This window comes from Chiloscyllium plagiosum, unplaced genomic scaffold (assembly GCF_037043375.1).
Source record: "Chiloscyllium plagiosum isolate Xiang-an unplaced genomic scaffold, Cpla_swu_hap1 HiC_scaffold_20, whole genome shotgun sequence".
NCBI lineage: Eukaryota > Metazoa > Chordata > Chondrichthyes > Orectolobiformes > Hemiscylliidae > Chiloscyllium > Chiloscyllium plagiosum.
Window position 1 is genome coordinate 49,145,704 of NW_028270158.1, and position 13,814 is coordinate 49,159,517.

General features: G+C 43.3%; 1 protein-coding gene across 1 annotated transcript in view; it reads right to left on the minus strand.

Moving 5' to 3' along the window:
* The window catches only part of LOC122560567 (transducin beta-like protein 3), a 60,009-nt gene that overhangs the window by 14,208 nt on the left and 31,987 nt on the right, over window positions 1–13,814 (minus strand). The window contains exons 16-19 of the mRNA XM_043711324.2: window positions 9,835–9,905; window positions 6,585–6,741; window positions 5,422–5,480; window positions 1,628–1,731 (exon numbers count right to left, since the gene is read on the minus strand). Of these exons, the coding sequence (XP_043567259.2) occupies window positions 1,628–1,731; window positions 5,422–5,480; window positions 6,585–6,741; window positions 9,835–9,905 (391 nt within the window). The remainder of the gene's footprint in view (window positions 1–1,627; window positions 1,732–5,421; window positions 5,481–6,584; window positions 6,742–9,834; window positions 9,906–13,814) is intronic.

The window sequence follows — 13,814 nt, forward strand, 5'->3', positions numbered from 1 at the left end:
AAACCTCCTCAAAAACATATCAGAGAGTACCTCGATCCTACATTTTATCTTATTTAAAGGCAAGTGTAAGATGTTATGTTCCACACGTGATTGGATTGGTTAAACTACTAGCTTTAAGCAAAATACACTTTATTGACACCACAGCTAAAATACAAAAAAAAAATTGGCATACATATTTCAATCAGACTTCAAGTTAACAAAATAACACAATTAACTACTATTCATCAACTATTCCAATGTGGCAGCATCCCATAAACACAAAGGCAAATTCAGCAAAATGGATTTCCCTCACTTGCTATCTCCTCCAATCCAGAAGAAGGAACACTGACAGATTGAAGCCCACCGCAGACAGAGATCTCAAGCTTTCTGCAGCAGCAGTAGAGAGAGAGCTGTATCCAGCAATTTCAAGAACCCCAACTTCACCAACTGAAAGGAAGATCTAAAATCCTAACTCCACTCATTCACGCTTTTGTCTAATTTTGTTTTAAAACCTGAAGCTATTTACTCTGCTTCCCATGGAGCAGACACCTCAGCACCAGGTTTATAACTTACCTTTTACAGAACCAGAACGGAACAACTTTCTTTACCATCACACAACCCTTTGAACTGTGGTTAGATACATCTTTGGAAAGTGAGAAATCATGGCTGAAGGAAAGCAGGATTTTGGTTGGAACCAAAGGTTTTGAGGCCTCCTCAGATTTGCCTGTTCATATATATTTGAGGGTTTGGAGCAGGATCTGGACAAAGGTGGTCTCTATTTTTCTATTGTCAATCCCCAGAGAAGTGAGAATATAAAAGGACCTGATGACTTTTAAAAGGAGATATAAATATGTAAAAGATCCTGGGGCACTTGAAGAAAAAGCTTAGCATTGTGGCTAACTCTCATTTCTTCGAAGAGAAAGTGAGGGCCTGCAGATGCTGGAGATCAGAGCTGAAAATGTGTTGCTGGAAAAGCACAGCAGGTCAGGCAGCATCCAAGGAACAGGAGAATCGCCGTTTCGGGCATAAGCCCTTCTTCAGGAATGAGGAAAGTGTGTCCAGCAGGCTAAGGTAAAAGGTAGGGAGGAGGGACTTGGGGGAGCGGCGTTGGAAATGCGATAGGTGGAGGGAGGTCAAGGTGAGGGTGATAGGCCAGAGTGGGGTGGGGCGGAGAGGTCAGGAAGAAGATTGCAGGTTAGGAAGGCGGTGCTGAGTTCGAGGGATTTGACTGAGACAAGGTGGGGGGAGGGGAAGTGAGGAAACTGGAGAAATCTGAGTTCATCCCTTGTGGTTGGAGGGTTCCCAGGCATCAGCATGAATTCAATGGCTACAAAGCAATTTTGAGAAACTCTGAAGCTGTGCGGGGCTTTCATCTCCAGGCTCTGTAATATAGTTCAGATTTTGGGACTTTCCAAGTTACATGTGGTTACCAAAATGCTGACTGATCACCTTTGTATCAAACATCATTTCTGGATTTGGAGGTCGGTTTTGCAGTCAGATTATCTTCTTGCCACTCTTCGTTTGTCTGGGCTGGACTCTGCATCGGTACATGCTGGCTTGCCTGGACCGGTGGCCGGGTTCATCCACAGCAGTGAGTTTTACAGAACAAACAAAAGCAATGATAACAAGACTTCAATGCTGTGTTTACCTTTAATTACCGTAAGCACAGTCTGAGGTTGGTCCAAAGAAATTGCCAATCCCAAAGCCTTCACATATTTCTTCTCTTGCAATAAATTAGATAATTCTTGGTGCCTTAAAATAGAAAAAAGATCAACTTTACTGATATAATTGCAAGTGTAATTGTTTTAGCTTGGTCAATGTTGACTAAAACATTTAAAACCAGAAACGTATATGGCATCTTCTTGTTGAAAAGGTTGTCCTTTGTGATGGTTCAAACAAATGTCATCAATTTTAAACAGTTACAAAAGTACAAAACCATCAACAACTTAACACCCAGGTCCCGAAGTCTTCCTCTAGTTCCTACCCCTTGCTGCCCTATCAATAAAATCAAAAGGTCTCTATTTCTTCAATAATTTGAAGAAAACCTACAAATTCTTCATCACTAATGAATGAATGAGGAAGCAAATTTCATCACATTTTTGAAAAGCGTGAAATTAAGACCTCGCAGGTTTAATCCTGTTTTGCATTCTGATCAAAATACAATGGTAGGCAACTGATAATATCATTTTCATAATGTCATGATGAATGTCAAGTCAGTCAATGATTGGCTTAACTATGACCAAAATATTTCTTGTGCATGACTTAATTCCACCCAGAAAAACAGGATAAATAAAAACTGCATTCTCTGTGGTGCCTCCCTTGTCAAACAATATCAAAACAAGACTTCAGGAGAAGTGTATTCTAAACTAAAATAATACAACGGATGATACAATCTATGCAATGTTAAGCAATGAGTTCAAATCATCGTGCAATCTTTACAATGTCTGAACTACCAATGTAATGTGGATCAATATGCAATCTCATGTATAAATCACTGTCGGCGCTTCTGTAGAAAGCACTACAATTAGCCCTAATATTCCTAACTTAGGGAAGGAAAAATTTTAATTCCTGTCCCTCATTATTATTCTGTGATGTCTTTGTCATAAGATGTACTGATGAAGCTGTTAGGAATTACTGGGACAGACTCATGGTGAGTAACCTGCCAACACTCACTGCCTAGGCTAACACTGCAAACCTGTAAGTGGCTGCCATTTGAAATGATATATTGAGCTCATGCAACCATACACTAAATCAGAATCTCTCACAGAAGAAAGGGCACGACAGAAGAAAATCTAGAAACAAAAGCAGAAATTGCTGGAAAGGCTCAGCAGGTTTGGCAGCATCTGTGCAGAGAAAGCACAGTTAACATTTTGGGTCCACTGACCCTTCTTCAGAACTGATGGCAGCCAGGAGAAAGTTCGTTTTTATGTAGAAGATGGGGTGCGGGGAGGGGTAAAGAGTAAGTGATAGGTAGAGATGGAGCCCAAAGAGAGAGAAGAACAATTGGACAGACAAACGATAACAATCAGTCGAGGAGAATGGGAATGGCTGCTAATGGAGACTATTAGTGGCTAATAGTGGGTTGTGTATATTAGCAGACCATGTGATAACAAGGCCTGGTGTGTGGGGTAAGGATATTGGAGAAGGTGCCTCAGGCCTTAAAACTGTTGAACTCAGTATTGAGCCCAGAAGGCTGTCAAGTTCCCAAATGGAAAATGAGGTGTTGTCCTTCCAGCTTATACTGAGCTTTGCCGGAGCACTGCAGCAAGCCTGAGACAGAGATATCAGTCAGGAAACGGGGTGTGTTGAAGTGGCAGGCAACTGGAAGCTCAGGTTTTTTTTGTGGACAGAACATAGATGTTCTGTGAAGCAGTCCACCCAGGCTATGCTTTACTTCCCCAATGTATAGGAGACCACTTTTGTGAGCAGTGAATGCAGTGGATTAGATTGAATGAAGGGCAAGCACACCCTGGAGGGTGTGCTTGGGCTTTTGGATCTGAGGAGGGAGGAAGTAAACAGGCTGGGAATACACCTTCTACATGGAAGCTGCCGTGAGGCTGTGGGGACTGGACTAAGGTGTCCCAGAGGGAACAGCTCTTGCGGAAGGCTGACGAGAGAAAGGAGGGGAATGTGAGTCTGGTGGTAGCATCTCGCTGGAGTTGGCAGAAATGGGGTTTAATGATCACATGGATGTGGATGCTACAGGAGGATAAAGGGGGTAGTCCTATCACTGTTGCGGGAGGGAAGAGAGAGGATGAGTGAAGTGAGGGAGATGGGTCAAACCCATGCGAGGGTCCTGTCAACCACAGTGATCGGAACAGATGCGACGGAGATGGAGGAACTGGGAAAATGGAATAGAGTCTTTACAGGAAGGAGGGCATGAGGACATATAGTCAAGGTAACCGTGGGAGTCGGTTGGGTTATCGTGGATTTTGGTGGCCAGCCTAACCCCAAAAATGGAAACGGAGATGTTGAGGAAGCAAAGGGAGGAGTCAGAGATGGACCAGATGAAGGTGAGAGTGGGATGGAAATTGGAAGCAAAAATTGATAAACTTTTCCAATTCTGGAATGAGGGGTGGAAGCAGCACAAATGATGTCACTGATATACCGGAGAACGAGCTGCAGGTCAGGGGTGGAATAGGACCAGAACAAGGAACGTTCACATAACCCACAAAGCGACAGGCATAACTGGGGCGCATGCAGGTTCCCGTGGCCACCCCTGTGACCTGAAGAAAGTGGGAGGAGTTAAAAGAGAAGTTGTTCCGGGTGAGGACAAGCTCTGGGGGGGGGGGGGTGTGTGTGTGTGTGTGTGTGGGGATGGGGACAGTTCAGGCCTTTGTTCCAGGAAGAGGTGGAGAGCCCTGAGACCCTTCTGTTGTGGGTTGGATGTGTAAAGGGATTGCACGTTCACAGTAGAGAGGTGATGGCTGGAGCCTGTGAACTGGAAATTCTGAAACTGATATAAACTATCAGAGGACTCACGGATGTAAGTGGACAGGGACTGGATAAGAGGAGAAAAAAAAAAATCAAGGCAAGATAGGAAGGAATGAGTTCTGTGAGGCAGGAGCAGGCAGGAACAATAGGCCTGCTTGGACAGTCCAGTTGTGAATTTTGGGAAGGAGGTAGAAGTGAGCTATGGGGGACTATCAGCTTGGAGGCAGTAGGGGGACGGGAAGCACCAGATGACATGAGGTTAGTGACCATAGTGGACACAATGTCCTGATGGTCCATAGTGGGGTCATAATCAAGGGGGTGATAGGAGGAGGTATCTGAGAGCTGGCACTCACTCTCTCCAATGTAGAGGCCACAACAGTTGTTCTTTCAGTTTTTAATTCGGCGTAAACTAGACTGTCATTAATGATTAACAACAATCACTCAATTTATTAATGATTGCCCTGAACACAACTGCAAGAAAGTAAATTACCTGTTTAAATGGCTGATTCCTATATACTCGATACCAGCCCATCTACGTTGAGCTACAAAGATTGAGGGATTTATCAAGGCAGTTCATGGATTCACTCAGGAGACTGCGGATATTCAATTTAAAAATTGCTTTATAAAAGTAAAAAGGATTATTTTAAAATGTGACACCTGGTGGCCTTAATATAATTTGTTGGTAATTTTAATCTTCTTGGAAAAGAATGCAAGAAAATGTGCTTTGAAGAACTGCATTTTAAAGTAAATTAAAGACACCTTATCTTCTCGAGTGAGAACTAAGTACTACTCGGATGTTTCACTCCATTTTGTCCTCAAGCCAAGCTGGTTCCTAAATAAGGAGAGAGTGAAGACTGCAGACGCTGGAGAGTTGATAAAGTGTGGCGCTGGGAAAGCACAGCAGGTCAGACAGCACCCGAGGGCTCAGACCTGTACAGTTTGACACATGGTGCACAGTAAAAACTGTTACTCATCAAGTCAGACTGCTTTTTAAAAAAAAACACTCACTTCAAAATCTGGTCTTCCTGTTTGGCCTGCTCTTCAGCAAGCTCTATCTCTGTCACATCCTAAAATACAGAAAAGAACATTTTATTAGGATGGACAATTCTTTTCCAATAATTTGAAAGCAATGAACCAGATGCACTTCATCTTTGCTGCCCCTTTTACCACCCTACAATTAAAACGTAACTTGACTGAGATGAAAAGTTTTGATAGAGGTAGGGACAGCGTCATTTCAAAAATCTGTGCCATGTTCCAAGATGCTCAAAGGGGAGAACATGTTAAGTACGTTTTTTTTGTGAACTATAATGTTGCAGTGAGTTGCAATGCTTTCCATTCCATTCCAGTGCAGATTAGCTTTGTGCATATTAAAGCTCATTCCCTTTTCACAGAAAGTGAGGTAACAGGCCATTCAGCCTATTGAGCCATACCAACCCTCCAAACAGCATCCCACCCAGATCCACTCCATCCCTGTAATCCTGCATTTCCCTTGGCTAATCCATGTAGCCTACACATCCCTGGACACTGAGCAATTTAGCACGGTCAATCCACCTAACCTGCACATTTTTGACTGTGGGAGGAAACCGGAGCACCCAGAGGAAACCCACACAGACGCAGGGAGAATGTGTAAACTCCACACAGACAGTGGCTCGAGGGTGGAATTGAACTTGGATGCTGTGAGGCAGCTGTACTAACCACTCAACGACCATGATGCCCCATTTTAGCATTGGTCACGAGTCTCTCAATGGGACTGCGGATTCACCGCCAATTCATGTTAAGTTTGGTTCAATTCAGCTGCAGTTCCAAGCTAGATTTACACAGTCCAATAAGTATATCACCAGGTGTTTGCCCACGTAACCATGGTCAGAGTCAAGGAAGATCCAGGAGGTAAAAGGCAGACATAATGTGCAATTAAGAAATTGCACCTGATTATCAATCAGAAGCACCGAGTTTTCTCCTCAAGAGTTTCACTGCAGTCGGAACGGACTGTTTAAACACTCGCACACAGAAGTAAGTAGCACTGGCAACTGGGATTCCTTTGCTCCTTGGCCAAGTGCATAATCGCAAAGATCAAGTGATATTAGAAAAATAGAAAACCTGTAGGGATGTTGAAAACACAGCTTCTGACAAGACGCACTTGCTGTTTATATCAGTGATTTCATGCATCGTACCTTCCAGATAATTATACACGAGTCTGTGGCTCCAGAGACGACCATATCATCTTTCTTATTACAGTGGAGCCCCCACACCTTATTCTCATGGGCGTCTAATGTTTTAACACATTCATTAGTTTTGATGGTCCACAGTTTCAGCAAGCCATCAGATGCGCTGCAAATAATAGAAACACAAGAAAATGCTGTAAGTTAATTTACATTAAAGTTATTTTTTTCTCAACTTTGATGCGATATCAACCAAAAGATTTATTGCAACAAGTATGAGTTCAGATGTTTCCGCGGGATGTTCTGCCAAAAGGCTGTCTCCTTCACTGACTGAAGTAAAGTGCAGTCAGTGCAAACTACCTGCCAGAGTTCAGGGTGACACAGAACAAGGCAGGAAAAGCTTACCAAAAGGTGGAGAGAGGAGAGTGAGTGGAGTTGAGAACACAGGAACAGGAGTAGACCATTCAACCAATCAGATCTGCTCCGCCATCTAACATGGAGTCATAGAGATGTACAGCACAGAATCAGACCCCTCCATCCAACTCGTCCATGCCAACCAGATATCCTAACCTAATCTAGTCCCACCTGCCAGCATTTGGCCCACATCCTTCTAAATCCTTCCTATTCATATACCCATCCAGACACCTTCTAAATGCTGTAATTGTACCAGTCTCCAACACTTCCTCTGGTAGCTCATTCCATACACGCACCACCCTCTGTGTGAAGATGATGTCCCTTATGTCCCTTTTGAATCTTTCCCTCTCATCTTAAACCTGTGCCCTCTAGTTCTGGACTTCTCCATCCCAGGGAAAAGGCCTTGCCTATTTAGCCTATCCTATCCATGGCCCATCTCATCAAGATCCCATTGCACTCTGAGGTAACCTTCTTCGCTGTCCACTACACCTCCAATTTTGGAGTTGTCTGCAAACTTACTAACTATACTTTGTATGTCATGTCATGACATGTCACAGAATCCCTACTGCGTGTAAACAGGCCCTTTAGCCCAACAAGTCCATACTGACCCTCCAAAGAGTAACCCACCCAAACGCATTCCCCTACCCTATTACTCTATATTTACCACTGACTAATGCACCTAACCTACATATCCCTAAACACTATGGGTAATTTAGCACGGCCAATTTACCTAACCTGCACATCTTTGGACTGTGGGGGGAAACCGGAGCACCCGCAGGAAACCCACGCAGGCACAGGGAGAATGTGCAAATTCCACAGACAGTCGCCCAAAGCTGGAACTGAACCCAGCTCACTGGTGCTGTGAGGTAGTCATGCTAACCACTGAGCCACCATGCCGCCCTCAGATGTTCACATCCAAATCATATATATGTATGACGAAAGGTAGTGGACGCATGCACCGATCCTTGTGGCACACCACTGGTCACAGGCCTCCAGTCTGAAAAACAACCCTTCACCACCACCTTCTATCTACTACCTTCAAGCCAGTTCGGTATCCAAATGGCCAGTTCTCCCTGTATTCCGTGAGATCTAACCTTGCTAATCAGTTGACCAAGAGGAACCTTGTCGAACGCCTTACTGAAGTCCATATAGATCACATCTACTGCTCTACCCTCATCAATCCTCTTTGTCACTTCTTCAAAAAACACAATCAAGTTTGTGAGACATGATTTCCCACGCACAAAGCCATGTTGACTATCCCTAATCAGTCCTTGCCTTTCCAAATACATGTACATCCTGCCCCTCAGGATTCCCTCCAACAACAATATTTAAAAAGGTTTCCTGTCTCTGTTGATAAGCTGACTTCATTCTGAACATACTGATCTCTAACATAAAACATTAAGCAAGGCAAATATCCACAGATAATTTGGACACTTTTACACTTCAATTAGCCATAAGACCTGGCAATAAAATGCAGGAAATGAAACGGTTACTGTCAACTACCCTGTCAACCACGATGGGAGGGGCATCCTCGGTTAAGGAGGAAGGGAGCTGTCTCAGAAGCCAGTGTGAAGGGTCAAGTCAGCAGGACAGTTGGAAGAGAGACAGAGGAGGAAAGGGATGCATGCAAGTGCAGGCGAGTAATACCTGCCCTTTTACTTCCTGACAATCCAAGATCCCCAGCACTCTTTCTCAATGAAACAGCAATGTATGCATATTTCCGTAAATTTAGGTTTGCATACTTGCAACTTACACAGTGGTCTGCTCTATTTTGGGGAGATCAAATGGAGATGAGATAGTTGGTTGCAAAACATCCCTGATCAGTCATAATGCATGGCTCTGACCAAGTAGGCACTGGAGATTTCAATCCCTTATCTTTCTCCGATGCTGACTTCTCTGTCCTCAGTTCCAATGAAGCTCAAGGAACACTTCCCATCTTTCAAATACACATTTTGTTGCCTTCAGGACCCATCATGGAGCTCAACGATTTCAGAGCACAAATGTTGCCAGACCTGCTGAGCTTTTCCAGCAGCTTCTGCTTTTAGCTCAAAGTGATACCAGATTTAAGGGTTTAAACTATGAAGTCAGATTCTGTAAAATTGGCTCATGTACCTTGAGTTGCAAAGACTGAGTGGGGATCTAATTCATGTTAAATAAATTAAGGAATTCATTAGGGAAGATGCAGGGAAACAAACTCCTATGGTTAGCATTAGGTTGTTCAAAATCTAAAACAGGAAATTCTTTCTCTCCGAAGATTCATAGAATCCTTACAGTGTAGAAGCAGGCCATTTGGCCCATGGGTCCACACCAACCCTCCAAAGATCCAATCCAGACCCATCCTATGCCCATAAACCTGCACTTCCCATGGTTAATCTACCTAGTTTACACATCCTTGGACACTGTGGGGCAATTTAGCATGGCCAATCCACCTAACCTGCACATCTTTAGGACTGTAGGGGGGAAGATCCATGCAGACTTGGGGAGAATGTGCAAACTCCACAGACAGTCACAGGGGCTGGAATTGATCCTGAGCCCCTGGCACCATGAGGTAGCAGTGCTAACCACTGAGCCACCATGCCACCCAGAAGGCTGTTGAAAATCTGGCACTATGAGTGAAAGTGGTGTATGTTGGGTCACTGAAACATTGAGGACTGAAAAGGATACATCCTTGTTAGGAAAGGCTATCAAGGCATATAGAATAAAGGTAGGTGAATGATTAGTAACAGATCAACAATGGTCTTACCAAACTTTGGGGCAGGCTGAAGGTTGTGGGGTATTTTGGAATGGAATGTTATGTTGTGAAACATCTATTTTTAATCTGTCAATAGTTAATAAAACTTCATTTTACCTTGTCAACAGCTGAGTTCCACGACTCACGAAAACTGTTTTCAGTACAGAAGCATCATGGCCTTCAAATGTCTGAGAATACAAAGGGTTACGAAATGAGAAGTACACTATACAGTCAACAATACCATTACTTATAAAAGGGTAGCTGAAATGAAAACACCTCATTAATAATTATCTTGAACTCAGTCAGCAGGTGAAGAGAATTCGCTCAAGGGCTCATGAACCAATAAACAGACTGGCAGCATAGTGGAACATAAAATACTGTCAATGAATTCCTACCAAGTTAAGCAGGGAAATGAACAATCAACACAAGTCACCACAGGCATCCCAGTAATTTCATGAGCACACTCCGCCATCACACTCTGATCCTTTGAAATGTTGTGCTTCAAACAAGTCTTCTAGTGCCATTTTTCCAGTGAGCTGTTACATACAGTGCATCATTAATAGCATCACAAACTTATAATATTGGAATAAACTGCCTGTTTATTACTAAGCACTGCTGGGGTACTGGCAGTGACATCTTCAGGATTGAGTTAATTGATTATCTATTAATCAGATCATCATTCTTCATAACTAAGGGACACAGACACGTTTCCCAAGTGTTTCCACACAAGAGTAACCCCACCAGCCCAGGGATTAATCTGGTGAATCTCAACTGAACTTTCCCTATGGCAAGTATATGCTTCCTTTGATAAGTTGACCAAAGTTGTACACAATACTCCAGGTGAGATCTCACAAAGCCTCAACACAACTGTGGTAAGATATCTTCACTGCTGCACTCAAATCCCCTTGAAATCAATGCCAACACATCATTTGCCTTCCTAATGACTCCCAGTGCTGCATCTTAGCTTTGAGGGACTAGTACATCCAGATTCCTGAGACAACATGCACTTTCAAACCTCTCTTCATTTAAGAAGTAATTTGTCTTTTCTACTAAAGTGAATAACCTCATATATATTCACAATAAATTATATCCATTATGTTCTAACCTATTCATGCGGCCCATCGGAATCCTCTTGATGCCTCTGTGCATCCACCTCTCAAATTATTCTTTTTACCATCCAGCTTGATGCCAGCTGGAAATATTATGACTGATGGCCACATGCAAACCTTTTCTTGTGATTGAGAGTATTTGTGGATGTAGCATTCCCCCTTTGCAGTCCAGCCTGCCATCCTGAGATGGTCCATTTATCCCTACTCAGTCTTCAGGGGAGGTTGTGGAGCATTAATAGTGGATGAGTAACTCAGACTCTTAGGTTAACTTTCTGGGAACATGAGTTTGAATCCCACCATAATATGGAATACAAAGCTAGCCCAGTGATGGCCATGCAACCTTTGTCAATTGTCATAAAACCCATCTGGTTCACTAATGCCCTTTAGAGAAGGGAAATCTGCAATCCTTACAGGTAACTGCAGATACAGCAATGTGGTCGACTCTTAACTGCCGTCTGGGCAATAAATGCCAGCCTCCCCAGCGATGCCCACATCCCATGAACAAATAAAACAATGGTGCACTAATTCTCAATCCACACTAGTAAATTCCAAGCTATCTAAATTGATTTACCAACCTCCTTTATCAAAAGCCTTCTGAGAATTCAGATACAATGTGCTATATGCAACATCCAAAAACATGGGGAACTTGGAAACATGGAGGTATTAAGCAAGGGCACCAAAGATCTCCCTACCAGGAATGGGACCTAAACATTTCGTAAAGTATTTTGTCCTGGATAAATACTTTGTAAAAAATGGCTAAACAGTATTTTAAAGATCCAAATCGGTTCATAAATTTGGGCACAAACATAGTGTCTGAAATGAGCAAGGGGATTAGGGTCAGGGCTGGTAGGTCTAGTAGCCAACCAGGGGCAAGGCATTCTGAATTCAAAAGGGCTAAGATGTGGCTGATAGGAATTCGAGGTCATGTCAGAAATCAACTGCTTGACTGTTTAGCTCTGGGCAAGGAGGGATATGAAGAGGGACAGGAGATAGTAAGGAGGGGCCATCAGCATTAGGCTGCGGAACTTACTTTAGTACTGCTGCATTCAATACTGTGGTAAAGACCACACTCCAGACACAAATAGGAGATTAGGGAAATAACATCATAACTGATCTGACTAGGCAAAAATAAACAAATGAGTTTCATTGCTACAAATACACACGATAGAAAGGGTAGCAAGAATCGAGAAAAAGAATGCAGTTCATTTGACAGGAACTGCAAGCTGTTGTCATGAACTTTAGATGCTTCCTTCATATTCTATTTTTGCTCAGTTGGTTACTGTGTACTAACACCCCTTATACCTTCGCTGAACATTAAAAATAACACACTAAACCATTCAGCCTTTTCTGCCTGACACACCATTAGTAGGATCATGACTCAGATCTTTTATCTCAATTCTACCCTTATGCATTATTCCAAGATGATGTTAACTTTCTTATCACCACAGAAGCGATGAAACCTTGAGCATCCAGCGTTTTCTGTTTTTTTATTTCAATTTTCCTACAGTTGCAATATTTTGCCTTTCTACCTCAATATCCCTTCATTCTCACTGCATCCAAAAATCCATTAATCTTGGTGATCATCAGAGAAATCAAACCTCTTGCAATCATGGTAGCCCACAAACCCACCACCCCGCTAAAACAGCAGCTAATGAACTTGAAAGACCCTTTTCAGACAACAAGCTAAACTAATGTCACTTACAAAATACCGTGCAAGAACTGTAACAAACACTACATTGGACAAACAGGCAGAACACGAGCCACCAGGATCCATGAACATCAACTAGCCACAAAAAGACATGACCCACTCTCACTAGTATCCTTATATACAGATGAGGAAGGACACCACTTTGACTGGGACAACACATCCATCCTAGGACAAGCCAAATAGAGACACGCACAATAATTCCTAGAAGTATGGCATTCCAATTGGAACTCCATCAACAAACACATTGAATTGGATCCCATTTACCACCCCCTAAGAAAAAGAACAGGAAATAACATCACCACAGGAAATGACATCACCAACCCAAAGAAACCTAAACACATAAATAGAAAGCGGGCCATGCCACCAGTGCTTCATCCCCAGGCTTACTGATGATGTAACCTAGTATGGTGATGAAACATCCGAAAACGAACCTTCCAGCTCAGTGAGCAAACCTACATCCAGAACCTCAACCTAACCTACAAATCTTCTCAAAACTCGCTAAGGGAAAGTCCATTGAAATAATTAAATGTTTAACGATATCATATACCACCAATAAAATAAGACTGCAGATGTTTACCCAGTGTATCCATCAGGAACGAGGTAGTGGCGATTGGGGGTGGTTGGGTAAAATTTTGCCTGGAGGTTCACATGCAGGTCATTTTAGCTGGAGACTCTATCTCTTTAGCACAGCTGTCTGCTCCAGAAAGAGACACAGTGATGAGGCCACTGTGACCAGAAAATGATTTTAACTTGAAATCAACAAAAGCCTGCACATTCCTGGGATCACTTCAGGTCAGACTGTCGCCACAAGAGGCTCAAGTAACTCTTTATTTTGAAACCTCCCTGTAGGCCAGGGGGAGTAGGAGAGCTCTTCCTGTCTGTGTGATGAGAGCTCAGACCTCTCCCACACCAGGTTACTGCCTCCCCTAACAACCTTGCTTACCTCCACCTTCCTTATTCTTCCGGGCACCCTTACACATGCTCTCCTGGCTCGAGCCTACAGTCACACTATTCCCACCTGTCAGCCTCCATGTCACAAATGCCAATTTTGGTGGGGATGGGTGTGGTTTGAGGTTGGGAGTGGAGGGGAGGTCCATGAGAGAAAAGCATACCAAGGACCAGAGGCTAAAAGACTTCATGCCGTTTGTGTCACACTCCACTTCGCCCCCTCTGTCTTTAATTCTCACCCTTTGGTTTTTGGCTCAGTTAAGAATTCCAAACAAACACTCCGCGCAGAAGTAGGCCATTCGGCCCTCTGAGCCTACTGTGCCATTCAACAT